At 43.7% G+C, this 27,981-nt stretch overlaps 2 protein-coding genes across 5 annotated transcripts in view; one reads left to right on the forward strand and one right to left on the reverse strand.

Annotated features, from left to right (window-relative positions):
• The first annotated feature begins 1,706 nt into the window (after positions 1-1,706).
• LOC100610781 (zinc finger protein 665-like) lies at positions 1,707-18,874 on the forward strand. Of its 3 annotated transcripts, XM_063802220.1 has the most exons (5): positions 1,707-1,908; positions 5,274-5,353; positions 8,954-9,080; positions 10,276-10,405; positions 16,297-18,874. In XM_063802220.1, exons 4-5 carry the CDS (start codon positions 10,309-10,311, stop codon positions 18,495-18,497), a joined length of 2,298 nt encoding a protein of 765 aa, XP_063658290.1. In that variant the 5' UTR covers positions 1,707-1,908; positions 5,274-5,353; positions 8,954-9,080; positions 10,276-10,308; the 3' UTR covers positions 18,498-18,874. The 3 variants fall into 3 exon arrangements, with proteins under 3 accessions (XP_063658290.1, XP_024207742.2, XP_063658291.1); XM_024351974.3 differs by lacking the exon at positions 10,276-10,405; XM_063802221.1 differs by lacking the exons at positions 1,707-1,908; positions 5,274-5,353 and adding an exon at positions 5,360-5,531 and having other exon boundaries at positions 8,954-10,405.
• Positions 8,089-27,981, reverse strand: part of ZNF677 (zinc finger protein 677) — a 51,438-nt gene continuing 31,545 nt past the window's right edge. The window contains exon 6 of one of the 2 annotated variants that reach the window (XM_063802234.1): positions 8,089-8,565. In XM_063802234.1, the coding sequence (XP_063658304.1) occupies positions 8,432-8,565 (134 nt within the window). In that variant the 3' untranslated portion in view covers positions 8,089-8,431. The remainder of the gene's footprint in view (positions 8,566-27,981) is intronic. The other variant, XM_063802235.1, reaches the window with a different exon arrangement.

Raw genomic sequence — 27,981 nt, forward strand, 5'->3', positions numbered from 1 at the left:
ATCAGTTAAGTAACAGAAGTACCATCAAAAGTGACAGGATGCCAGGTCAGGGAAACCATTGAGAACAAAGGCAAGCAACATAAACGAGAGTCTGCAGTAACGCAGGCAGACACTAGGTGGAGAACCAGACCACAGCTTACCATGAAAACACAGGGACTGCAGAATTGCAGACTGTCAACAGGAGCTCTCCTGAAGAAAAACCGGCAAACCTTCTCAGGTAACTACAAGCAAAAGCCCAGAGACGACACATTCCCAGAAAAGGCTTCAGAGGTTTCCAGAATCTCTAGTCAGGCTGAATAGAGAGGGTCCTCCCTGAAGGAAGCCAGAAATAAAAAAGTAGGACTGGCTGATAGTGAAATGCTGAGGTGCCAAGATAACAAGACATTCAAGGAGAAAAGGAAACATGATCCACACAAAGGAACAAATGAAACCACCACAAACTGACACTAAAGAAATGAAGACGTGTGAATTATCAGACAAAGAATTGAAAATAAGAGTCACAAGATGGTCAATGAATTAAGAGGAGAGCACACAAAGACAACCACAGGAAATCAGGAAAACAAGATATGAGCAAAATGAGACTATCAATATAGGGACAGAAGCTATAAAGGAGAAACAGAGAAATTTTAGAGCTAAAAAATGTAATCAGAAACGCAGAACACAGAGCCTTGGTGCTCAACGCTGCACACAGATTACAACGCCCTGGGCCACCATAGTTATTATTGAGGGTAGATCCCAACCTGACCATGGGAATAGGAATCTTGGGCAAAAGAAAGTTGAAATGGTTAAACTTATACGTTAATACGGTAAAATACGTTAAAAGGTATTTTTGCCAGCGAATGGGACAGAAGTTGAAATGGTTCACGTTGAAATGGTTATTTCTGCCAGCAGGTAGGACAGAAGAGCTGCTAGTGAGACTGAAGCAACTCTGGGTGGGGATCTGGCATCTCTGGGGGTGTCGGTTTGGGGTAGATTGAATCCAGGAAAGTTTCTGCAATTTGAATTAATTTAAGCAACTTAACTAAAAAGCCCTGAAAATGTCTGTGAAGGGTATGCAAACTAGAATGTGAAATGCAAAACTCTGCCTGGGCAGAATGTGTAAGTAATTTCAAGTCACCTCGCAACAGAACTTAATGCAATCCCCTCCCCATTCTACACCCATTGACCATGGAGGGAGAGAGTCAGCCCTGTGCACAGTTGCAGAGATTTTCATATGGTAAATACCTGGGGTGTGGAGCGAGGAGGGCTAATACCGGTGACATTAACTCTTGCTTTAGAAAAAGCAGTAACTTTTTAAAAATAGTTGAGCAACTTAAGTTTGCAACTTAGGAAAACGTCTTAGTTTCCAACAGAGATGGCCCACATAACTCTAAGGGTTTACCTTAAAATTGAAACATTAACTTAAAATAAGCAGAAAGCAAAACTGCTCCGCAGGACACGAAATAGACTTGTGTTCCCAAACCCAGAAAATAGGGACGCTCTGGGAACCAGGTGGCTGGAAACGCAGGTTCCCACCCGCCTTCCTTAGGTCCCTCCCGGCCCCGCCCCCTGCCTGTCCAGGCCCCGCCCCACCCTTCACGTTTTCTCCCCGGCCCACTCCCTGTGCCGGTCGCGCCCCGCCTAGGCCCCGCCCCTAGGCCGCCTCAGTTCCCCCCCGGCCCCGCCCCCTGCCGGTCTCTCCCTGGCCAGGCCCCGCCCCTTCCCCGCCCCCAGGCCGCCCAGTCTCCGCTGCGAGCGGTTTTCTGTAGACCCGGAAGCGGATCGCGGGGAGTGAAGGCTGCGCCGCCGAGCCTGAGTTTCGCTCTCTCTAGATTAAATCTGCGCTTCGCAGTCCCCCTTCTTCCATCCCCCGGGTCTGGAGGGGTCCCTACAGATCTTAAAATGACCACACCGCGCCCTCCACCCCAGGTAAATTCTGACGTTGCTGTGAGAATGCGGAGATCGCTTTCCCTTTGGGTTAAAATCGCTCTAAGGCTACTTCCTGAATCTGGTCTTACTGCTTTGCGCTAGGTAAACATGGCCTTTCGTGTCTTTTGCTGCCTAAAATCCTTTACCGATTTTTCTTCCCGCCACGCGGGAGGGCACTTTTTTTTTTTTTTTCTAAGACGGAGTCTCGCTGTGTCGCCCAGGCTGGAGCGCAGTGGCGCGATCTCGGCTCACTGCAAGCTCTGCTTCCCGGGTTCACGCCATTTTCCTGCCTCAGCCTCCCAAGTAGCTGGGACTACAGGCGCCCGCCACCACGCCCAGCTAATTTTGTTGTATTTTTTTTAGTAGAGACGGGGTTTCACCCGTGTTAGCCAGGATGGTCTCCTTCTCCTGACCTCGTGATCCGCCCGCCTCGGCCTCCCAAAGTGCTGAGATTACAGGCGTGAGCCACCGCGCCTGGCCGGGAGAGCACTTTTTAGAGCCCTCACCTGCAAGGTGGATTCAGGTCTATCCGGTTCTCCAAGACCTGCCCTTGTCGGCCCCTGGTGCGCAGCGCTGCAGCCTCAGTCCGGAGGGGCCGCGTCCTTACTTGGTTCTGGGATTCTGCAGACCCCACCCCTGTCCTAAGGTGCCACCTTTGTCTTTCTCACCTGAAATCTTTCTCAGGAAAGGCCTTCAGCTCCCAAGCCCCTCTAGGCAGTCACCTCCCGTGGTCGGAAGGTGAGCTGGGCTTGTCCTGTGACACTCATGGTGGAGGAGGTGACCTGGGCCTGTTCGGTGACACCCAGTATGCTTTTTTTTTTTTTTTTTTGAGAATGAGTCGCCCCCTCTGTTACCCAGGCTGGAGTGCAGTGGCGCAACCTCAGCTCACTGCAACCTCCACCTCCCAGGTTCAAGCGATTTTCCTGCCTCAGCCTCCGGAGTAGCTCTGATTACAGGCATGTGCCACCACGCCCGGCTAATTTTTGTATTTTCAGTAGAGTCGGGGCCACCATGTTGGCCAGGCTGGTCTCCAACCCCTGACCTCAGGTTATCCGCCCGCCTGGGCCTCCCAAAGGGCTGGGATTACAGGCATGAGCCACCGCGCCCAGCCAACATATAACACTTCTGACAGCAAATGTGTGGGAGTTTTTTTCCCACACACTAGGCGATTCTCCAGTATACACCAGTTGCGTGTCCTATAACTCAATTCAATTCTGACACTGTGCGCCTGGAGTTAGAGTCAGATCCAACAGGTTAAGGTCTTAGTCCCACAAGGCCAACCCCCTGCCCCGCCCCCGCCACTTCAGACGTCAGTCAAAAGTAATAGGTTGTCACCTGTCCTTAAAACTGACCTATATATTGGGGCTCCCATGACTCCCTCTTTGGGTTTAACTTGTGAGGACAGCTCACAGGACTGCTGGAAGCACTTACTTATGTTTACTGATTTTTTGTGCAGTCATTTCTCACTTCATGTTTTCTACAGGTTCTTGGAAACCGGGTCATGAATGAAATGATATACAGCAGGTCCTCAAATAACGTTGTTTTGTTCAATGTCATCATTATCATTATTATTATTATTATTATTTTGAGATGGAGTCTAGCTCTGTCACCAGGCTGGAGTGCAGTGGTGCCGTCTCTGCTCGTTGCAACCTCCACTTCCTGGGTTCAAGTGATTCTCCTGCCTCAGCCTCCTTAGTAGCTGGCATTACAGGCATGTGCTGCCATGCCCAGCTAATTTTTGTATTTGTAGTAGAGACAGGGTTTCGCCATGTTGGCCAGGATGGTCTCGATCTCCTGACCTCTTGACCTGCCCACCTTGGCCTCCCAAAGTGCTGAGATTACAGTGTGAGCCACCGCACTTGGCCATTCGATGTCATTTTTTATGTAGATGAGGAAAAAGGTTGCCATTTCACTTAAAGTTCCGGTTTCCAAGAATCTATTGATAACATCAAGTGAGGATTTGGTGTATTAATAAAGGATATCATAAAAGATACCCATGAGCAGCCAGATGAAGAGATATGTATGGTGAGGTCTGAGAATGTTCTAAGCACAGGAGCTTCTGTCCTTGTGGATTTGGGTGCACCCACCCTCCTGGCATTCAGATGTGTTTATCAACCAGACAGCTCTCCGAAGTCTATAGATCAGGAACTTTTATCGAGGCTTCATCCTGTAGGCATGAGAGATTATTAACTCAGTCTTCAGCATGCTCCACTCTTTGGGAAATAAGTGATGGAGCTGAAATCTCCAAGCTTCTAATCATGGCTTAGTCTTTCTGGCAACTGGCTCTATCCAGGAGCCCACCAAGACTTGCCTCATTAGAACAAAAACACTCCTATCATGTAGGAAATTCCAAGGGATTTAGGAGCTTTGCACAAGGACCCGGGGTCAAAGACCAAATATGAGAACCAAAGATTCTCCTAACACCCCTTTCTGTGAGGGGTTTAGGATCTATGTCCCAGGAACCAGGGGCAGAGACCAAAAATATATTTCTTGTTATTTCACACTCCCTCTGAGTGGAGCTCAATCCTGGTTTGACTTGAGAGTACTGAGTCATTTTGCAAATAAAACTCTTGTGCCTCTTTACCTGAGTTTTCCATTCATGTAATGGGGTTGGAGTCCAGCCTTGATAGTAGTTATGTTACCCCAGCTGATTCTAATCTCTCTGGCATTGATACTGAGGCTCTGTGTCCTCCATTTCTTTTTTTAAAAATTTTTAGATGGAGTCTCACTCTGTCGCCCAGCCTGGAGTGCAATGGGGCAATCTCAGCTCACTGCAACCTCCACCTCCTGGGTTCAAGCGATTCTTCTGCCTCAGCCTCCCTAGTAGCTGGGACTACAGGCACGCACCACCATACCCGGCTAATTTTTGTATTTTTAGTAGAAACGGGGTTTCACCATGTTGGCCAGGCTGGTATCGAACTCCTGACTTCAGGTGATCCGCCTATCTCGGCCTCCCAAAGTGCTGGGATTACAGACTGTTTCCTCCATTTCTGAGGCCTAAGCTCAGCCTGGGATCCATAGGGATGTGAGGGTGGCTGTGCTCTGCATGAGGTTTGCTCAAGGCCAGGTGTGCACCCTGAAGGGGAGCTCAGTCCAGCCCAGCTCCCCACCGCTGCAGCGTGCGTGTGGGCCTCTCTAGGAGGGGAATGGGTTCTGAAGAAAGGGGTTACAGACTCACCTGTTGGTCTTCCTACAAGTTTCTTTTTCCTACAAGTTTCTTCTTCCTACAAGTTTCTTTTTCCTCCTGGTGCAGTCGGTGGCAGAGGACTGTCTTTGCACGGGTGTCTTCCCTGTGTGTGTGGTCGAGGCACAGGAAGGGGGTGTGTTAATTCTAGGCATTAAATAACTTCTTCTTCACATTCCAGATTAACCTTTAAAGACTCATGTGGCCTGAGGAAGAAGTCCAGAAGAGAAGAAAGAGGAGACAGGGATGGCTCTTTCTCAAGTAAAGTGATATTCTTGGTGGATTGGTCTGTTTCCCCCTTTTTTTTTTTTTTGGAGACAGAGTCTTGCACTATCGCCTGGGCTGAAGTGCAGTGGTGTGATCTTGGCTCACTGCAACCTCCACCTCCTGGGTTCAAGCGAGTCTCCTACCTCAGCTTCCCAAGTAGCTGCAATTACAGGTACCCACCACCATGCCCAGCTAATTTTTTGTATTTTTAGTAGAGACAGGGTTTCACTATGTTGGCCAAGCTGGTCTCCAACTCCTGACCTCATGATTCACCCGCCTCGGCCTCCCAAACTGCTGGGATTACAGGCGGGAGCCACCGTGCCCAGCTTGTTCTGTTTCTCTTTCCTTTCTGAAATTTCATTCTTTGGAGTTGCAAATCTTCTTTGAGTCTGAAGCATCCTGCCTGACACGTTTGCTCGCACTCACCCGTGCCTTCCCTCAGTCCCTCTCATTTCACTTAGATTCCATTGCCTGTGACCCACTGATATGAACTTGGGAAGAGGCCCCACTGGGCATGGTCCTGGGAAGGGCTCACACCCATACATGGATGGACACGGCATGTGAGCCCCATACTGTCAGGACTGTTAGGCAACAGGGATTGTTTAGCGGCCACATCTGGATGCACTGTGAGGTCTCTGTGGACCACGAGTAGACAAGCTGCACATGGAAGTCATGTACTAATGCGCACAAGTACCTGCTAATTCCAGGAAAGGAGGCTGATGAGGGGAATTCTGGCACATTGTCTGTCTGATTTAAGAATACATTCGAAGATAAATACATGAATCTGTATGTTTTTGGCTCCAGAATTGTTATGATTTGGAATGGAATGGAAAGTTCAGAAACACCTTAGTGAGGTGAGGGTGTTTTATTCTAGCACTGATTTGTTTTCTTTTTTGAGATGGAGTTTCACTCTTGTTGCCTGGGTTAGAGTGCGATGGTGTGATCTTTGCTCACTGTAACCTCTGCCTCCCAGGTTCAAGCGATTCTCCTGCCTCAGCCTCCCAAGTAGCTGGGATTACAGGCATGTGTCACCATGCCCGGCTAATTTTGTATTTTTAGGAGAGACGGGGTTTCTCCCTGTTGGTCAGGCTGGTCTCAAACTCCCAAACTCAGGTGATCCATCCGCCTCGTCCTTCCAAAGTGCTGGGATTACCGGCGTGAGCCACCACGCCTGGCTCCACCAATTTTAAAATATGAAATCAATCCAAATCTCTTTTTTTTTTGAGACAAAGTCTCACTCTTGTCCCCTAGGCTGGAGTGCAATGGTGCGATGTTGGCTCACTGCAACTTCCGTCTCCTGGGTTCAAGCGATTCTCCTGCCTGGGACCCCTCAGTAGCTGGGATTACAGGTGCTTGCCACCACACCGGGCTAATTTTTGTATTTTTAGTAGAGATGGGGTTTTACCATGTTGGCCAGGCTGGTCTTGAACTCCTGACCTGAGGTGATCCACCTGCCTTGGCCTCCCAAAGTGCTGGGATTACAGGTGTGAGCCACTGCACCCGGCCAGAAAACAATCTAAATCTCTAACAGAAGGAGATTCTTTACGTCATTTTCAGCACATCCTTGGAGGTTGCTTTTCAGTCTCTTGATTCTTTCTTTTGATGCAGAGATGTTTGTAAGTTTGATGTAGTCCCATTTGTATATTTTTGCTTTTCTTGCCTGTGTCTTTGGTGTCATATCTTAGAAATGACTGCGAAATTCAGTTTCGCAAACCTTTTCTCCTACACTTTCTTCTAGGAGTTTTATCATGTTAGGTCATATGTTGAGGCTTTTAATTCATTTTTCTTTTTTTTGTTGTTTGTTTTTGTTTTTTGTTTTTTTTGTTACCCAGGCTGGAGTACAGTGGTGCGATCTTGGCTCACTGCAGCCTCTGCCTCCCGGGTTCAAGTGATTTTCCTGCCTCAGCCTCCCGAGTAGCTGGGACTACAGGTGCCCGCCATTTCACCACGTTGCCCAGGCTGGTCTCGAACTCTTTTTTTTTTTTTTGAGACGGAGTCTTGCTCTGTCGCCCAGGCTGGAGTGCAGTGGCGCGATCTCGGCTCACTGCAAGCTCCGCCTCCCGGGTTCACGCCATTCTCCTGCCTCAGCCTCCCGAGTAGCTGGGACTACAGGCGCCCGCTACCACGCCCGGCTAATTTTTTGTATTTTTAGTAGAGACGGGGTTTCACCGTGTTAGCCAGGATGGTCTCGATCTCCTGACCTCGTGATCCGCCCGCCTCGGCCTCCCAAAGTGCTGGGATTACAGGCGTGAGCCACCGCGCCCGGCCCCAAGGTCTCGAACTCTTGACCTCAGGTGATCCTCCCGCCTCAGCCTCCCAAAGTGCTGGGATTACAGGCGTGAGCCACTGCGCCCAGCCTAAATATTTAAATTTAAATGGATAGAATTTTATTTGTAGTTTGACTATAACTATGTCATAGGGATTGGAGTTAAAGTTTTAAATATTTTTTTCATGTTTTTACCATTCTTTTATTGGCATTATATAACATAATGTTGACAAACTAAGTTAAACACAACTTATACACTTTACTGTCCCCAAGATGCTGAAATGCACATGAGGAAAAATGATAATGAAAAAGTCATAAAAAGTATGTCATTGAGAGGCATGTTTTCTCTTTGTTAATTTACATTTATGTATATATGTGTGCATGAATGTATGGATGAACTATCCTATGGCTTTTATAGACGAAACATCACCATTTCATAAATCAGTTCCGTATTTTTATTTTATTTATTTATTTTTTTGAGACGGAGTCTTACTCTGTTGCCCAGGCTGGAGTGCAGTGGCGCGATCTCGGCTCACTGCAACCTCTACCTGCTGGTTCAAGTGATTCTCCTGCCTCAGCCTCCCGAGTACCTGAGATTACAGGCGTGCACCACCACGCCCAGCTAATTTTTGTATTTTTAGTAGAGACGGGGTTTCACCATGTTGGCCAGTATGATATCAATCTCTTGACCTCGTGATCACCAGCCTTGGCCTCCCAACGTGCTGGGATTACAGACGTGAGCCACCACGTCCGGCCACACTTTTTAGATTCTGACCTTTCTTTCTTTAAAGACACCATGGACATTGTCATCTCTGAAGACAACACACTTCTTCCGGCTCCTCCAGATACTGAATATCACTTTGTGTGTCAAACATAATGTCTAGCACTTCTATAGAGATAGCTGTGTGTTGACTGTTTATTTCTACGTTTCTTCCATTGTCTACAGAAAGAGAAATCCACAGTTATTTAGAAGATATCATAAGCTCTTACAGAAGAGTATAATAAAATGCAATTAGGGAGACATACCTAATATTCTTCCTAACATCCCTAAATGCCCCAAAATACCGTAGCATGGATCTGCCAGAACTCTCCCTTCAGTAAATCAATACAATTCTCTCTTTTTCTCATTTTATGTAAAGATGATAACTCTCCCCCATGTGCTTGGTAAAATGTGTTTTTCAGACACAGTTTGCCTGAAAATACCTTTCCATGGATTTCCCAGAACGTTCATTTAAACTAAATTGACTTATACCTCTCTTTTTGTCATTTTGTGTGAAGATAATAGCTCTCCCCATGACTTCTTGGTGAAATGTGTTTTTTCATATCAGGGAAGGTTGACATTCAGGGATGTGGCCATCGAATTCTCTCAGGAGGAGTGGAAATGCCTGGACTCTGCTCAGAGGGCTTTGTACAGGGACGTGATGTTGGAGAACTACAGGAACCTGGTCTCCCTGGGTGAGGATAATGCCCCTCCAGAAGCTGGGATCTGCTCTGCTGTATCTCTGCATGTTCCCTGTGTGCCTCTTGGGAGCCCCTCCATTGCTCAATTAAGACTGAAGCTATGTTAATTCTCAGATGAAAAGCTTAATAGTGCAGCATCTGGACTTAATTATCCCATTTTCAAATGATCTACCTCCTTCAAGATATATCATTGGTGGTTCCAGAGCTTAAGTAGAAATAAACCCTACGGTAGACTTTAAAAATATCTACTTTGGGCCAGCGTGGTGGCTCACGCCTGTAATCCCAGCACTTTGGGAGGCCAAGGCGGGTGGATCACCTGAGGTCAGGAGTTTGAGACTAGCCTGGCCAACATGGTGAAACCCCATCTCTACTAAAAATACAAAAAATTAGCCAGGTGTGGTGCCGAGTGCTTGTAATCCCAGCTACTTGGGAGGCCGAGGCAGGAGAATCACTTGAACCCAGGAGGCGGAGGTTGCAGTAAACCGAGATCGCGCCACTGCACTCCAGCCTGGGCAGCAAGAGCGAAACTCCATCTCAAAAAAAAAAAAAAAAGAAAAAGTAAAAAAATCCACTTTGCTCTTTTCTACCCCTTTGCTTGTGATTCAGTACTTCCTAGAGGACAGTTCGATGTTCGTATCCTACCACGTTCCCTAAACATTCAGAAGGAGGCATTCATCCTACCACGTTCCCTAAACATTCAGAAGGAGGCATTCATCCTACCACGTTCCCTAAACATTCAGAAGGAGGCATTCATCCTACCACGTTCCCTAAACATTCAGAAGGAGGCATTCATCCTACCACGTTCCCTAAACATTCAGAAGGAGGCATTCATCCTACCACGTTCCCTAAACATTCAGAAGGAGGCATTCATCCTACCACGTTCCCTAAACATTCAGAAGGAGGCATTCATCCTACCACGTTCCCTAAACATTCAGAAGGAGGCATTCATCCTACCACGTTCCCTAAACATTCAGAAGGAGGCATTCATCCTACCACGTTCCCTAAACATTCAGAAGGAGGCATTCATCCTACCACGTTCCCTAAACATTCAGAAGGAGGCATATTCAGTGGGTGGATTTGTGAAATATTTTTCTAGATCCATTTGTAATGTCCTCTTTCCTCCTCTAAACAAAGGGCTGGGATTCTGTAAAAGCCACAGCACGTTACATTCCTTTCTTTTTCTAAGCAGGAATCTCTCTTTCTGAAATGAGTTATTACCTCCATGTTGGGGCAAGGGAAAGAGCCCTGGACTGTGGAGAGTGAAGTGAAAATAACAAAAACATCAAATGGTTGGGAATGCATCAAAGGTGTGAACACAGGTAAGAGCTCAAATGGACAGAGAAGACGCTGCACCATTAGTATTCAGGTAACTCCTTCCGAGTTGAAGAGTTCTGTGGAACAAAAAGGGTTTAAATCCTGTGAGCTCTCAATGGAAACCTTTCTTTGCCCTCATTTATCCCTCTGCTCTTCTGACGTGTAGTAGTTTCTCCTTTCACACTCCCATGGCGCTGCAGCTCCAACAGTGACAAAGGCAAAGTCTTTATCATGATGAACAACACCCTGTCATGTGGCTTCTGTGACCTCTTTGGTTTCTTCACTCTGAGGGGCACAGGGAGGGTTGTGTCCAAGAGGTCTCCTGTGATCTCTCCTGTACCTGACTGCGTCTGATGCTCAGTTCTCTGTCTATACAGATCAGAGCTGAGGCCTCCATGGACCTGCCCCCTTGACCTATTCAGGTTCTGCCCCATTTCCTGTACTTGGGAGACCTAATCAGGTGACGGGAAAACATTGGCAGCTCCTCCTTTGCATCTGGGGCTCCGGAAACCTCATGGTGCTGTCTCCAGCCCTCTCTGTCTGTCGAAGTCTTTCAGCCTCAGTCATTTCTTCTGTTCTGCTTTTGCCACAGATTGCAGTGTGCGCTACAGGGGAGTACACGGGGTTTTCTGAGATTGTTTACTCAGGTCTGGAATGGCACTAGACGGAGAGGTCCTCTTTTTTTTTTTTTTCGAGACAGAGTCTGGCTCTCTTGCCCAGGCTGTGATGCAGTGGTGAGATCTCAACTCACTGGAACCTCTGCCTCCCAGGTTCAAGTAATTCTCTTCCCTCAGCCTCCTGAGTAGCTGGAACTACAGGCATATGTCACCACACCTGGCTAATTTTTGTATTTTTTAAAAAATTATTATACTTTAAGTTTTGGCGTACATGTGCAGAACGTGCAGGTTTGTTACATAGGTATACATGTGCCATGGAGGTTTGCTGCACCTACCAACCCGTCATCTATATTAGGTATTTCTCCTAATGCTATCCCTCCCCTACCTCCCCATCCCCTCGACAGGCCCTGGTATGTGATGTTCCCCCTCCCTGTGTCCATGTGTTCTCATTGTTCAACTCCCACTTATGAGTGAGAACATGCAGTGTTTGGTTTTCTGTTGTGTTAGTTTGCTGAGAATGATGGTTTCCAGCTTCATCCATGTCCCTGCAAAGGACATGGACTTATCCTTCTTTATGGCTGCATAGTATTCCATGGTGTATATGTGCCATATTTTCATTATCCAGAAACTAATATTTCTGGATAATGGGCATTTGGGTTGGTTCCAAGTCTTTGCTGTTGTAAATAGTGCCACAATAAACATACGTGTGCATGTGTCTTTGTAGTAGAATGATTTATAATCCTTTGGGTATATACCCAGTAATGGGATTGCTGGGTCAAATGGTATTTCTAGTTCTACATCCTTGAGGAATTGCCACACTGTCTTCCACAATGGTTGAACTAATTTACACTCCCACCAACAGTGTAAAAGCATTCCTATTTCTCCACATCCTCTCCAGCATCTGTTGTTTCCTGACATTTTAATGATCAGCATTCTAACTGGCATGAGATGCTTTCTCATTGTGGTTTTGATTTGTGTTTCTCTAATGACCAGTGATGATGAGCTTTTTTTCATATGTTTCTTGGCCACATAAATGTCTTCTTCTGAGAAGTGTCTGTTCATATCCTTCGCATAGATGTTCATGAGGGATATTGGCCTGAAATTTTCTTTTTTTGTTGTGTGTCTGCCAGGTTTTGGTATCAGGATGATGTTGGCCTCATTAAAATGAATTAGGGAGGATTCCCTCTTTTTCTGTTTGGAATAGTTTCAGAAGGAATGGTACCAGCTCCTCTTTGTACCTCTGGTAGAATTCAGCTGTGAATCTGTCTGGTCCTGGACTTTTTTTGGTTGGTAGGCTATTAATTACCGCCTCAATTTCAGAACTTGTTATTGGTCTATTCAGGGATTCGACTTCTTCCTGGTTTAGTCTTGGGAGGTGTATGTATCCAGGAATTTATCCATTTCTTCTGGATTTTCTAGTTTATTTGTGTAGAGGTGTTTATAGTATTCTCTGATGGTAGTTTGTATTTCTGTGGGATTGGTGGTGATATCCCCTTTATAATTTTTATTGCATCTATTTGATTCTTCTCTCTTTTCTTCTGTATTAGTCTGGCTAGTGGTCTATCTATTTTGTTGATCTTTTCAGAAAACCAGCTTCTGGATTCGTCTATTTTTTGATGGATTTTTCGTGTCTCTATCTCCTTCACTTCTGCGCTGATCTTAGTTACTTCTTGTCTTCTGCTAGCTTTTGAATTTATTTGCTCTTGCTTCTCTAGTTCTTTTAATTGTGATGTTAGGGTGTTGATTTTAGATCTTTCACGCTTTCTCTTGTGGGCAGTTAGTGCTATAAATTTCCCTCTACACATTGCTTTAAATGTGTCCCAGAGATTCTGGTATGTTGTGTCTTTGTTCTCATTGGTTTCAAAGACTGCCTTCATTTCATTATTTACCCAGTAGTCATTCAGGAGAAGGTTGTTCAGTTTCCATGTAGTTGTGCAGTTTTGAGTGAGTTTCTTAATCCTGAGTTCTAATTTGATTGCACTGTGGTCTGAGAGACGGTTTGTTATGATTTCCGTTCTTTTGCATTTGCTGAGAAGTGTTTTACTTCCAATTATGTGGTCAATTTTAGAATAAGTGCGATGTGGTGCTGAGAAGAATGTATATTCTGTTGATTTGGGGTGGAGAGTTCTGTAGATGTCTATTAGGCCTGCTTGGTCCAGAGTTGAGTTCAAGTCCTGGATATCCTTGTTAGTTTTCTGTCTCATTGATCTGTTTAATATTGACAGTGGGGTGTTAAAGTCTCCCACTATTATTGTGTGGGAGTCTAAGTCTCTTTGTAGGTCTCCAAGAACTTGCTTTATGAATCTGGGTGCTCCTGTATTGGGTGCATATATATTTAGCTCTTCTGGTTGCATTGATCCTTTACCATCATGTAATGCCCCTCTTTGTCTCTTTTGATCTTTGTTGGTTTAAAGTCTGTTCTATCAGAGACTAGGATTGCAACCCCTGCTTTTTTTGCTTTCCATTTGCTTGGTAGATATTCCTCCATCCCTTTATTTTGAGTATATGTGTGTCTTTGCACGTGAGATGGGTCTCCTGAATACAGCACACCGATGGGTCTTGACTCTTTATCCAATTTGCCAGTCTGTGTCTTTTAATTGGGGCATTTAGCCCATTTACATTTAAGGTTAATATTGTTACGTGTGAATTTGATCCTGTCATTATGATGCTAGCTGGTTATTTTGCTCATTAGTTGATACAGTTTCTTCATAGTGTCGATGGTCTTTACAATATGGTATGTTTTTGCAGTGGCTGGTACCAGTTGTTCCTTTCCATGTTTAGTGCTTCCTTCCTTATAAGGCAGGCCTGGTGGTGACAAAATATCTCAGCATTAGCTTGTCTGTAAAGGATTTGATTTCTCCTTCACTTACGAAGCTTAGTTTGGCTGGATATGAAACTCCAGGCTGAAAATTCTTTTCTTTAAGAATGTTGAATATTGGCCCCCACCCTCTTCTGGCTTGTAGAGTTTCTGCCAAGAGATCTGCTGTTAGTCTTAGGGCTTCCCTTTGTGGGTAACCTGACCTTTCTCTCTGGCTGCCGTTAACATTTTTTCCTTCATTTCAACCTTGGTGAATCTGACGATTATGTATCTTGGGGTTGCTCTCCTTGAGGAGTATCTTTGTGGTGTTGTCTGTATTTCCTGAATTTGAATGTTGGCCTGTCTTGCTAGGTTGGGTAAGTTCTCCTATAATAATATCCTGAAGGGTATTTTCCAACTTGGTTCCATTCTCCCCATCACTTTCAGGTACACCAATCAAATGTAGATTTGGTCTTTTCACACAGTCCCATATACCTTGGAGGCTTTGTTCATTTCTTTTCACTCTTTTTTCTCTAATCTTGTCTTCTCACTTTATTTCATTAAGTTGATCTTCAATCTCTGATATCCTTTCTGCTGCTTGATCAATTCAGTTATTGATACTTATGTATGCCTCATGGAGTTCTCATGCTGCATTTTTCAGCTCCATCAGGTCATTTATGTTCTTCTCTAAAGTGGTTATTCTAGTTAGCAATTCATTTAATCTTTTTTCAAGGTTCTTTTCTTCCTTGCATTGGGTTAGAACATGCTCCTTTAGCTCAGAGGAGTTTGTTATTACCCACCTTCTGAGGCCTACTTCTGTCAATTCGTCAAACTCATTCTCCTAGTTTTGTTCCCTTGCTGGTGAGGAGTTGTGATTCTTTGGAACAGAAGAGGCATTCTGGTTCTTTTTGTGCTGGTTTCTCCCCATCTTTGTGGATTTATCTACCTTTGGTCTTTGATATTGGTGACCTTCAGATGGGGTCTCTGAGTGGATGTCCTTTTAGTTGATGTTGATACTATTCCTGTTTGTTAGTTTTCCTTCTAACAGTCAGGCCCCTCTGCTCCACGTCTGCTGGAGTTTGCTGGGGGTCTACTCCAGACCCTGTTTGCCTGGGTATCACCAGCAGAGACTGCAGAACAGCAAAGATTGCTGCCTGTTCCTTCCTCTGGAAGCTTCATCCCAGAGGGGCACCCGCCAGGTGCCAGCCAGAGCTCTCCTGTACGAGGTGTCTGTCGGCCCCCTACTGGGAGGTATCTCTCAGTGAGGATACATGGAGGGCCAAAGACCCACTTGAGGAGGCAGTCTGTCCTTTATCAGAGCTCAAACACCGTGCTGGGAGATCCGCTGCTCTCTTCAGAGCTATCAGGCAGGGACGGTTAAGTCTGCTGAAGCTGCTCCCACAGCCGCCCCTTCCCCCAGGTGCTCTGTCCCAGGGAGATGGGGGTTTTATCTGTAAGTCCCTGACTGGGGCTGCTGCCTTTTTTTCAGAGATGCCCAGCCTAGAGAGGAGGAATCTAGAGAGGCAGTCTGGCCGCAGTGGCCTTGCGGAGCTGTGGTGGGCTCTGCCCAGTTCAAACTTTCCGGCAGCTTTGTTTACATTGTGAGGGTAAAACCGCCTACTCAAGCCTCAGCAATGGCGGATGCCCCTCCCCCCACCAAGCTCAAGTGTCCCAGGTCGACCTCAGACCGCTGTGCTGGCAGTGAGAATTTCAAGTCCATAGATCTTAGCTTGGTGGGCTCCGTGGGGGTGGGACCCCCCAAGCCAGACCACTTGGCTCCCTGGCTTCAGCCCCTTTTCTAGGGGAGTGAACAGTTCCGTCTTACGGGTGTTCCAGGTGCCACTGGGGTATGAAAAAAAAAACTCCTGCAGCTAGCTCGGTGTCTGCCTAAACGTCCACCCAGTTTTGTGCTTGAAACCCAGGGCCCTGGTGGCATAGGCACTGGAGGGAATCTCCTGGTCTGCCGGTTGTGAAGACTGTGGGAAAAGCACAGCATCTGGGCCAGAGTGCACCATTCCTCATGGCACAGTCCCTCACAGCTTCCCTTGGCTAGGGAGGGAAATCCCCCAACCCCTTGCACTTCCCTGGTGAGGTGACGCCCCACCCTGCTTTGGCTTGCCCTCTGTAGGCTGCACCCACTATCCAACCAATTCCAGTGAGATGAAGTGGGTACCTCAGTTGGAAATGCAGAAATCACCTGCCTTCTGTGTCGATCTCGCTGGGAGCTGCAGGCCAGAGCTGTTCCTATTTGGCCATCTTGCCAGCAAATCCCTAATTTTTGTATTTTTAATGGAGATGAGGTTTCACCATGTTGGCCACCTGGTCTGGAACTCCTAACCTCAGGTGATCTGCCTGCCTTGGCCTCCCAAAGTGCTGGGATTACAGGCGTGAGCCACTGCGCCCGGCCGATATATTTTTCAATATGAACTACTGATTTGCCAACTGTAGTTAATAGAAAACCTGTTTTTTAAATATCTTGTAGATGTCTCTCCTACACATATGATCAAGGAATTACCACCAAAAGAGAACAATAGCACAGGAAAAGTATTCCAAGCAGTGATGTTGGAAAGACATGAAATCCATGACATCCAAGATTTTTACTTCAGAGAAATGCAGCAAAATATTCATGACTTTGAGTGTCAGTGTCACAATGATGAGAGAAATTACAGAGAAATACCTGCAATTAAAATTAAAAACATCACTGGAAGAAGAGATCAAGGTGATGGAAGGAATGCAGGAAATAAGCCAGTTGAAAATCAGCTTGAACTAAGCTTTTGGTTGCATCTGGCTGAACTGCAGGGATTTCAAATTGAAAGGAAAATTTATGAATGTAATCAAATTGAGAAGTCTGTCACCCGTGGGTCCTCAGTTTCATTACTTCAAACAAATCTTCCTCGTGTCAACACCAGCATTTCTAATATATATAGGAATGATTTTATACATCCTTCATTACTCACACAAGACCAGAAAGCATACATTAGGGAAAAACCTTACAAATGTAGTGATTGTGGCAAGGCCTTTAATCAGAGGTCCAACCTTACTACACATCAGAGAATCCATACTGGACAGAAACCACATAAATGTGACATATGTGGCAAAGGTTTCAGGCGAATTGCAAACCTAGCAAGTCATCATAGAATTCATACTGGAGAGAAACCTTACAGATGTAATGAGTGTGGCAAGACCTTCAATCAGACGTTCAACCTTACTACACATCAGAGAATCCATACTGGACAGAAACTATATAAATGTGATATATGTGGCAAAGGTTTCAGGCAAATTGGAAACCTAGCAAGTCATCATAGAATTCATACTGGAGAGAAACCTTACAGATGTAATGAGTGTGGCAAGACCTTCAATCAGACGTTCAACCTTACTACACATCAGAGAATCCATACTGGACAGAAACCACATAAATGTGATATATGTGGCAAAGGTTTCAGGCAAATTGGAAACCTAGCAAGTCATCATAGAATTCATACTGGAGAGAAACCTTACAAATGTAGTGATTGTGGCAAGACCTTTAATTACAGGTCCCACCTTACAAGACATCAGAGAATCCATACTGGACAGAAACCGTATAAATGTGATACATGTGGCAAAGATTTCAGTCAAAATTCATACCTTGAAAATCATCAGAGAATTCACACTAGAGAGAAATCTTACAGATGTAATGAGTGTGGCAAGACCTTTAATAAGATGACCAACCTTACTACACATCAGAGAATCCATACTGGACAGAAACCATATAAATGTGATATATGTGGCAAAGATTTCAGGCAAATTGGAAACCTAGCAAGTCATCATAGAATTCATACTGGAGATAAACCTTACAAATGTAGTGATTGTGGCAAGACCTTTAATTACAGGTCCCACCTTACAAGACATCAGAGAATCCATACTGGACAGAAACCGTATAAATGTGATACATGTGGCAAAGACTTCAGTCAAAATTCATACCTTGAAAATCATCAGAGAATTCACATTAGAGAGAAATCTTACAGATGTAATGAGTGTGGCAAGACCTTTAATAAGATGACCAACCTTACTACACATCAGAGAATCCATACTGGACAGAAACCATATAAATGTGATATATGTGGCAAAGATTTCAGGCAAATTGGAAACCTAGCAAGTCATCATAGAATTCATACTGGAGATAAACCTTACAAATGTAGTGATTGTGGCAAGACCTTTAATTACAGGTCCCACCTTACAAGACATCAGAGAATCCATACTGGACAGAAACCGTATAAATGTGATACATGTGGCAAAGACTTCAGTCAAAATTCATACCTTGAAAATCATCAGAGAATTCACATTAGAGAGAAATCTTACAGATGTAATGAGTGTGGCAAGACCTTTAATAAGATGACCAACCTTACTACACATCAGAGAATCCATACTGGACAGAAACCATATAAATGTGATATATGTGGCAAAGATTTCAGGCAAATTGGAAACCTAGCAAGTCATCATAGAATTCATACTGGAGAGAAACCTTACAGATGTAATGAGTGTGGCAAGACCTTTAACAGGATGTTCCACCTTACTAGACATCAGAGAATCCATACTGGACAGAAACCATATAAATGTGATATATGTGGCAAAAGTTTCAGTCAAAATTCATACCTTGAAAATCATCAGAGAATTCACACTGGAGAGAAAACTTACAAGTTGTAATTAGTGTGGCAAAGCCTTTAGCGTGCGCTCAAACCTAACTAAACATCAGGTCATCCATAATGGAGAGAGACCTTATAAATGTAATGAGTGGGACAAGGCTTTTTTTTCAGAGTTCAAAATTGTAAAATATCACAGGATTCATTCTGGAGAGAAACAAAACAAATGTAATGAATGTAGTAAGGCATTTATTCAAAATTCAAGTCTGGTGGACCATCAGAGAACTCACACTGGAGAGAAACCTTACAAGTGTAATGAGTGTGGTAAAACCTTTATTGGGCATTCAAGCCTAACTAACCATCAGGTAATTCATACTGGAGAGAAACCTTACAAATGTAATGAGTGTGGAAAGGCTTATATGAAGTGGTCCCACCTTAGACATCATGAGAGTATTCAAACTGGAGAGAAGCCATACAAATGTACCAAATGCGGCAAGGCCTTTAGACAATGGGCGGACATCAGGATTCACCAAAAAATCTATGCTGGAGAGAAACCTCACAAGTATGATGAGTGTGGAAGAACCTTTACCCAGGCCTCTCACCTCACTATACATCAGATTATCCATACTGGAGAGAAACCGTATGAATATGACATATATGGCAAAGTCTTCAGTCAAAATTCACATTTCAAAAGTTATTGTAGGATTTGTACTGAAGAGAAGCCTTACAAATGTGGGTGGCAAGGTCCTCAGTCAAAATTCACGCCTTGTAAATCATCAGAGAATTCATACTGGAGAGAAATCCTACAGATGTCATGAATGTGGCAAAGCCTTTACTCGAGGCTCACGCTTCATTAATCATCAGATAGTTCATACTGGAGAGAACTTTCCAAATGTACTGAATGTAGCAAGGCTTTTAAGAATGGCCCTAAACTCAGGACTCACCAAATAGATCACACTTGTAAATGCAATGAATGTAGCAGTGTTTTAAAGTAGTGCTCGCTACTCATTAGATAAGAGTATCTAATATATCTTGGGGCAAAGGCACACAAATGCAATGTCTGTGACAAGGATTTTATCTGAAGATCAAAAGTTGGGGAACAGAATAATTCGTACTGGGGAGAAACCTTAGAAATCCAATGAGCATGGGAAAAACTTTACCATGAGTTCAAGTACTACATGACATCAGAGAGTTCATATTGAAGAGAAACCATGTAAGTATCAGGTATGTGGCAGAGGCTCTTTTCAGGTTTCACAGTGCACTGGACATCAGAGTATACATCTTTTGCCGGGCACGGTGGCTCACACCTGTAATCCCAGCACTTTCGGGAGGCTGAGGTGGGTGGATCACCTGAGGTCAGGAGTTTGAAACCACCCTGGCCAACATGGCGAAACCCTGTCTCTATTAAAAATACAAAAATTAGCTGGGCGTGGTGGTAGGTGCCTGTAATCCCAGCTACTCAGGAGGCTGAGGCACGAGAATTGCTTGAACCTGGGAGATGGAGGTTGCAGTGAGCTGAGATCATGCCACTGCACGCCAGCCTGGGCGACAGAGGAAGACTCCGTCTCAAAAAACAAAACAAAACAAAAAAACAGAGTATACATCTTTTAGAGAAATCAAAGTAACATGCATGCTAAAGCTTTTTTTTTTTTTTTTTTTTTTTTTTTGAGATGGAGTCTTGCACTGTCGCCCAGGTTGGAGTGCATTGGCCCGATCTTGGCTCACCACAACCTCCGCCTCCTGGATTCCAGCAATTCTGCCTCAGCCTCCCAAGTAGCTGGGACTACAGGCGCGTGCCACCACACCCGGTTAATTTTTTGTATTTTTTAGTAGATACGGGGTTTCACCATATCGGCCAGGCTGGTCTCGAACTCCTGACCTCGTGATCTGCCTGCCTCAGCCTCCCAAAGTGCTGGGATTACAGGCTTGAGCTCCTGCGCCCAGCCCATGCTAAGTCTTTTACCCAGTGGTCAAAACTGGCACAACACAGGATTTATACTGGAGAGCAACCTCACAAATGTAATGAAAGTGGTAAGGCTTTTTATCAAATGTCCTTGTCTTTGGGGTCATGAGAAAATTCATACAGAATCTACTAAACATGTACTAAACATGGAAAGACCTTTAAGCAACAGTGATGTGATGAAGGTAGTAGTTTTTTAAATGAACTCCGATAAGAGTCTACACACCATAGAATTCATACCAGGAATCACAAATTCTCTAAATTTCCAAAGTTAACTGGAAATATTACAAACTGCAGAATAATTCCAGGCCAAAATATGTTAAATTCATAACATGATGTATATCAAAGGAAAAAAGGACATGTGGAAATGACACATTATCTTCAGTGTGTAAAATATTCATTTATGTGAAGTTTCTTGGAAAGGCTACACTACTATTACTGGTTTCCGTCTGATGTTTGAGATCTGTTGATTTTATGCTTTTCTTACAGGCCTTTCATTATGATCTTTGGGAAGGAATCAATAAAATGATAGGGCCTACTTCATTAGGTGTGGTTCATTCCTATTCATGCTCCCTGGAAGAACAAGAATGCTGAATTTTGAAATTTAATATTGTATGAATTAGCATCAGGGAGAGGTGGAGAAAAATACAAAACTAAAAGTCATGCTTATTGTGTTCAGTGTGCCCTTCCAGAGGGCCACTGGCTTATAGGAAAGGATTGCTGCTCTACCAGTTGACCAGGAGATGGCACGCCAGGACATTAAGACACTGGAGTTTTGTTTTGTTTTGTTTTGTTTTTGAGATGGAGTCTCGCTCTCTTGACAGGCTGGAGTACAGTGGTGCGATCTCAGCTCACTGCAACCTCCGCCTCCCGGGTTCAAGTGATTCTCCTGCCTCAGCCTCCCGAGTAGCTGGGACTACAGGCGTGTGCCACCACCCCCAGCTAACTTTTGTATTTTTAGTAGAGACAGGGTTTCACCATGTTAGCCAGGATGGTCTCAATCTCTTGACCTCATGATCCGCCCGCCTCCGCCTTCCAAAGTGCTGGGATTACAGGCGTGAGCCACTGTGCCTGGCCGACACTGGGCTTTTTATGAGAGTGACAGATTACTAGGACCTCATTATGTGGTAGAAGTAATGTAGGGGAAATGGCGATTATCTTTAAAAGCAATAGCTGTTGTATATCAATGATAAATGAAAAATTAGTTATTCTTGTAAATTGAAGAAAGAATGGTTATCATAGAGGGTAGTTCAAGTAAAAGAACCAGGGCTGGGTGTGGTGGCTCACGTTCTGTAATCCCTGTACTTTGGGAGGCCAAGGCAGATGGATCTCTTGAGGCCAGGAGTTCGAGACCAGCCTGACCAACATGGCAAAACCGTGTCTCTACAAAAAATACAAAAATTAGCCGGACATCGTGGTGGATGCCTGTAATCTCAGATATTCGGGAGACCGAGGGGAGAATCACTTGAACCCGGGAGACGGAGGTTGCAGTGAGCTGAGATCGCACCACTGCTCGCCAGCCTGGGCAACAGAGTGAGACTCTGCCTCAAACAAAAACCAAACCAAACCAAAGAACCAGAATAGCATGTGCACGTGTACACAGACGTTTCACAACTGGCATTATGTTTTGCTACTGTTTTATTTACAATGTATCACAAGTTTTATGCTTTAATTAATAAAATTTAATCATAACTTCTAATGAATCATGTTTCTGCTGCCACCAGAGTTTTATCTCACCTCAGTTGGGTATTTCATTACAGACAGTAATAGTGCACCATTAGGCTCTCTAGGTTGAAGGAGTCTTGCAGGGGAACGTGAGGTTTGTGCTTTAACTGTGGCAACTGATATCCAGTATCCTCCCCTTTAATTTGTTCTCATCCAAAACTAATCCATCTATTTTTCTTTAATAAGTGATTTTTCAAGTTTGCACTTACTTTTTCCTTTACATTACACTTTAAGTAAGAGTCACTGTTATTAGTGCTTTATGTGTAATAACAACCTGTGAGATAAGTACTGATGTTATTCACATATCACAAACGAGGAAACTGAGGGCCAAGATGCTTTAAGGACTCATCCACATCCCTGTAAGTGGGTCAATCAGGATTCACGTTTGGCTGCAAAGATGAGTGATATAGTTTGGATCTGTGTCCCTGCCCAGATTTCCTGTCAAATTGTAATCCCCAGTGTTGGAGGTGGGGCGTGATGGGAGGTGATTGGATCATGGGGGCAGATTCCCCTGTGGTGCCGTTCTTGTGATGGTGAGTTCTCATGAGATCTGGTTGTGTAAAAGTGTGTGGCACCTCCCTCTCTCTCTCTTCCTCCTGCTCTGGTCATGTGAAGTGCCTGCTCCCACTTTGCCTTCCGCAATCATTATAAGTTTCCTGAGGCCTACTCAGAAGCTGAGCAGATGCCAGCATCATACTTCCTGTACAGCATGCAGAACTGTGAGCCAATTAAACCTCTTTTCTTCATAAATTACCCAATATCAGGTATTTACCCAATATCAGGTATTTCTTCATAGCAGTGCAAGAATGGACCAATACAATGAATGTGTTAACCATGGCGATCCACTAACATGGCTAGTTATTTTTCTTTTCTTTTCTTTCTTTTTTTTTTTTTTTTTTTTGAGATGGAGTTTTGCTCTTGTTGCCCAGGCTGGAGTGCAATGGTGCGACCTTGGCTCACTGCAACTTCTGCCTCCTGGGTTCAAGCAATTCTCCTGCCTCAGCCTCCCGAGCAGCTGGGATTACAGGTGTGCACCACCAACCCCGGCTAATTTTGTATTTTTAATAGAGACGGGGTTTCACCATGTTGGTCAGGCTGGTCTTGAACTTCTGACCTCAGATGATCCACCTGCCTCGGCCTCCCAAAGTGCTGGGATTACAGGTGTCAGCCACCATGCCCAGCATGGCTAGTTATTTCTATCTTTCATGTACTTGACATCTTGACTTAATTTTGTTAGTATCTTTTGTCATAGTGGTTTATCTTCACACGTAATTGTGACTGTAGTAAGTATTACATCTATATTTTTATTTCATGGGCCAAATTACTATAAATACATACTTAAATAAGATATAAATACACTGATTACCACATAATCCCAGAAGAAAGACTGTCCAAGATGAAATTGCATTTATTGACCCAAGAATGGTTCACTATTTATGATGGAGAGAGATTTTCCTCAAGCAAGGAACAAGATTCAAATGATACCAGCTGTTGAAATAATTGCACAATATTGTGAGCTAAGCTATAGAATCTGAAATGTAAGACATAAAACATTGGCCAGGCGTGGTGGCTCAAGCCTGTAATCCCAGCACTTTGGGAGGCCAAGGTGGGTGGATCACAAGGTCAGGAGATCGAGACCATCCTGGCTAACACAGTGAAACCCCCTCTCTACTAAAAATACAAAAAATTATCTGGTTATGGTGGCACATGCCTGTAGTCCCAGCTATTCACAAGGCCGAGGTGGGAGAATCACTTGAATCTGGGAGGCAGAGTTTGCAATAAGCCAAGATTGTGCCACTGCACTCCAGCCTGGGCAACAGAGTGAGACTCCATCTGAAAAAATAAATAAGTAAAAAAAAAAAATTTTAGCGTACAGACTAAATTATTGATTTTAGATAATATAATTATTTGTTCACTAAGGGATGGCTACTAACAGCAACTTTATTATAATTAATGTAATAATTGAAATATACTCAAAAGATGTAAAATTGTACCCGGAAGATACGGAAATGTGTTCATTAAGTAAATTGAGATAGTTAGATTTGTAGTGAGTTCAGAGTTAACAGTGGAATTTAAAAAACAGGTTTGTTGAGATATAATTTATATCCATAAAATTGTTTCATTTTAAGTATATAATTCAATGACTTTTAATACACTTGCTATAAGTTGTGAAACCATCCCCACATTCAAATCTTAGAACATTTCTATCAGCTGCCCCCGAAAAGATATTTTTTAACAAAAAAAAAAAGAAAAATATCACATGATATATTTGAATGTGTAAACTGCTGAAGTTATATTGGTATGAAAGCCACACTGGTGACATTAATGTTTTCTAAAATGTTTCTTTTGTGAACTCCAGAGGGAAGTTACTCTCACTGTAGTCACCAGACAATAGAGATGTCCTGTTTAAATGCAATTATTGTCTCCGTTTAGCACATGGTAAGGCTAGCATTGGAGAAAAGACGCATATTCTAGCCACGTTCACCCAGACACATAGTTTCTGTAATAATGAGATCACTGTATTCCATTTTTAACGTCATTGTATGCATAGAGATTTTACAATAATTACTCTATTATCCTGAAAATAATATCAGGGACTCTTGTATGGCAGCTAAATCAGAGTTTAAAACCACAGAAAAGTTTAATCTCACATTGAATGCTACATAGATAAAATATCAATAGTCACCATCAGGGATGGGTGTGGGGGATAGGACCTCTAGTCTGTCTCCACAGACTCAGTCTGTATCTCAGAAATTATTTCTCCTACTTTTGTATCTTTGCCACAGGAATAGTTTCTACTCCAGAGGAATCTCCTTTTTCAGATGTGAGCACTCACAGAGACCCAGCATACTCCTGTTTCCCTTACATAAAGATGCTGCCTCACATTCTAAAATAGAAAATACTCATCTGATTTCTTCTTACTGCCAGGACTTTGGGCTTAGTATGATGTCCTAGTGTGTGTGGGGGGAAGAAGCCAGCCAGTCTCTGAGGTATGAGTTTGTCATTTGAGATACCATCTTTTCATAGAACTACAATGGACAATTCACCATGAGTGCATGCTTGGTGAGGTGACAATACTTCTGAAAAACTTTTCATTACCAATTATCAGAAACAACTTCAAGTTCCTAATGAACATCACCAAAGAGATATTTGGAGTGTTTTGTAGAGGCCGTTCTATTTCCAAGATCTGTGAAGACAGACTGTGGCTCTTATGGAGGAAGCAGAAAATGCTGAGGTCTGAACACCTGATGGACAGTAATGCTGAAAATCTTTGTATTTGCCTATTGGGTTTGTGGATCTGCTTCAGTGAAATGTTCTTAAATGTCTTTGCCTTTTTCTAACTCATTTTTAATAGACTTTTTAAACAGCAGTTTTAGGTTTACAACAAAATTAAGTGGAAGGTAGAGATTTCCCATATACACTGTACCCCCACACAAGGACAGCCTCCCCCATTATTAACAACCCACCAGAGTGGTACATTTGTTACAATCAATGAACCTACATTGACATATCATTATCACCCAAAGTTCATGTTTACATTAAGGTTCACTTTTGTGTTGTATAGTCTGAGTCTGGACAAATGTATGAAGCCATGTATTCACCATCATGGTATCATATAAGGTACTTTTACTGTCCTCAAAATCCTCTGTGCTCCACCTAGATTGTCTTCCTTCTTTCAGTTCTATCACTTGTTTCACACGTTTTGCAGCTCTCTGTCCTATATTGTCAATTATTCCCAATTAATTATCACCCTCCTATGAAATTATACATCTCTGCCCTTTGATATCAGGCATGGCCCTTGACTTGAGGCAACGCTTCAAGTCAAGGATTGAAATTCCTTGCCCAATTTATGATAGGCTTGGCTTTGTGAATTCCTTGGCCAATTTGGTGTGAGTAGAGATGACATGTTTAAATTTAAAAAAAATTTTTTTTAAATGAGAAACTATCAATAAGTTGGAGAAACTGTCAATTTATTTGTTGATTGTCCCTGTCAATTTTCTCTAATTAATTTATAATCATTTAGACTATTTTCAGCTCCTTAAAAAATTGTTTATCATGGGTATGTCCTTTGGTTGATATAAGCCACCTTCCTCAAGTAGCTCAATGTCATTCTTGTAGCTTTTTTATTTATTCTTAGGCTTATTGCAGGAATGATATAAAATTCTTCTTTGCTCAGAGAAAATAACTAAAACTCCCCCAAAGGCAGTTGACTCACCAGAGTTCTCGAATGACTTGGAAATCGGTAAAATGCAGATTCCCAGGCCGCATCAAGCCCAGCTGACTTCATCTGGACAGTGTTTTTGTTTTCAACAGTTTTACTGAGGTGCAGCTGATACATAGTTATGCACCGCATAACAATATTTTGGTCAATAAAGGACTGCATATATAATGGTGGTCCCATTAGAATACTGTATTTTTACCATACCATTTCCATGTTTGGACATGTTTAGATACACAAATACCATTGTGTTACAGTTGCCTATGATAACATGCTGTCCCCATTTGTAGCCTAGGATCAACAGTCTATATGGTGAAACTCTGTCTCTACTAAAAATACAAAAATTTTTAGGGCATAGTGGTGCGTGCCTGTAGTCCCAGCTGCTCGGGAGGCTGAGGCAGGAGAATCCAACCTGGGAAGTGGAGGTTGCAGTGAGCCGAGTCTATTGTAAATTATTGTAAAAAGTCTATATGGTTTAGCCTAGCTGTGTAGTAGGCGATCCCATGTAGCTTTGTGTAAGTACACCCTATGATGTTAGCACAATGATGAAATCAACAAATTTCTCAGCACACATCCTCATCATTAGGTGACCCATGACTGTGCTATAAAAGGCTGCACATATTGAGGGTGAGGTCAGCTTGGGGCCCCACTTGCTCAGGGGGCAGGCTCTACCCAGACAGCTGGCACCCCTCAGCTATGTGCATCCATCCTTAGGCAGGGAAAACTCAAGAGTCATCTCTACTCCCTGCTGTGCGCAACCCTTTGAGTACCCGGTTCTGCCAAGAAAGCTACAAAATTGTGCGGCTCCAGGGCAGCAACTCGTGGATCATGCTCCCGAGGCCTGGTGAGAGAAACTTGCCTGTTTGAATTTAAATGGAAGCTAGAAGAGGCTTCATTTGCTTCTTCTAACCCTCTCTTTTCTCTGCTACTAATATGGTATGTCCTGACAGAGACTGAATTTTACCCTGAATCCCAGCATCGCATTGTGGAACTAAGTGCTGAATAATAATAGTTCTGAGGAAGAAATAAACGTTTGTTCTTGCAAGCCTTTGAGAATTCAAAGATATTTGCTACCACTTTACAACTTCCAGAAAGCTGAAAGTACACTTTCAATGACCTGTTTTTTTCTTTACTCACCTTAACCTTCCAAATCCACAGTTACAGACGGTAGCTCATTATCTCCACTAATTGTACGAACTTTGAAATCTGCATTTGAGAATTCTCTTCATATGATTACTTTCTTCCTTTCCGTTTTATATGTTTTACTTCCATTAGAATAACCATTTATTTTAGGCTGGGTGCAGTGGCTCACACCTGTAATCCCAGCGCTTTGGATTTGTGCTTCGGCGGGCAGATTACAAGGTCAGGAGTTCAAGACCAGCCTGGCTAACATGGTGAAACCCTGTCTCTATTAAAGATACAAAAAATTAGCTGGGCATGGTGGCACGCGCCTATAATCCCAGCTACTCCGGAGGCTGGGGCAGAAGAATCACTTGAACCCGGGAAGCAGAGGTTGCAGTGAGCCAAGATGGCACCATTGCACTCCACCCTGGGTGACAGTGCGAGACGTCTCAAAAAAAGAAAAAAAAAACATTTATTTTAAATTCATCTAGAAATATATTACCTTTTATTATGTGACCACCC

The sequence above is a fragment of the Pan troglodytes genome, chromosome 20 (genome assembly GCF_028858775.2).
Source record: "Pan troglodytes isolate AG18354 chromosome 20, NHGRI_mPanTro3-v2.0_pri, whole genome shotgun sequence".
NCBI lineage: Eukaryota > Metazoa > Chordata > Mammalia > Primates > Hominidae > Pan > Pan troglodytes.

Coding starts and splice junctions, on each gene's coding strand:
- LOC100610781 (XM_024351974.3), top strand. Junction 9,081..16,296: donor CAGGAACCTGGTCTCCCTGG/GTGAGGATAATG, acceptor AATATCTTGTAG/ATGTCTCTCCTACACATATG.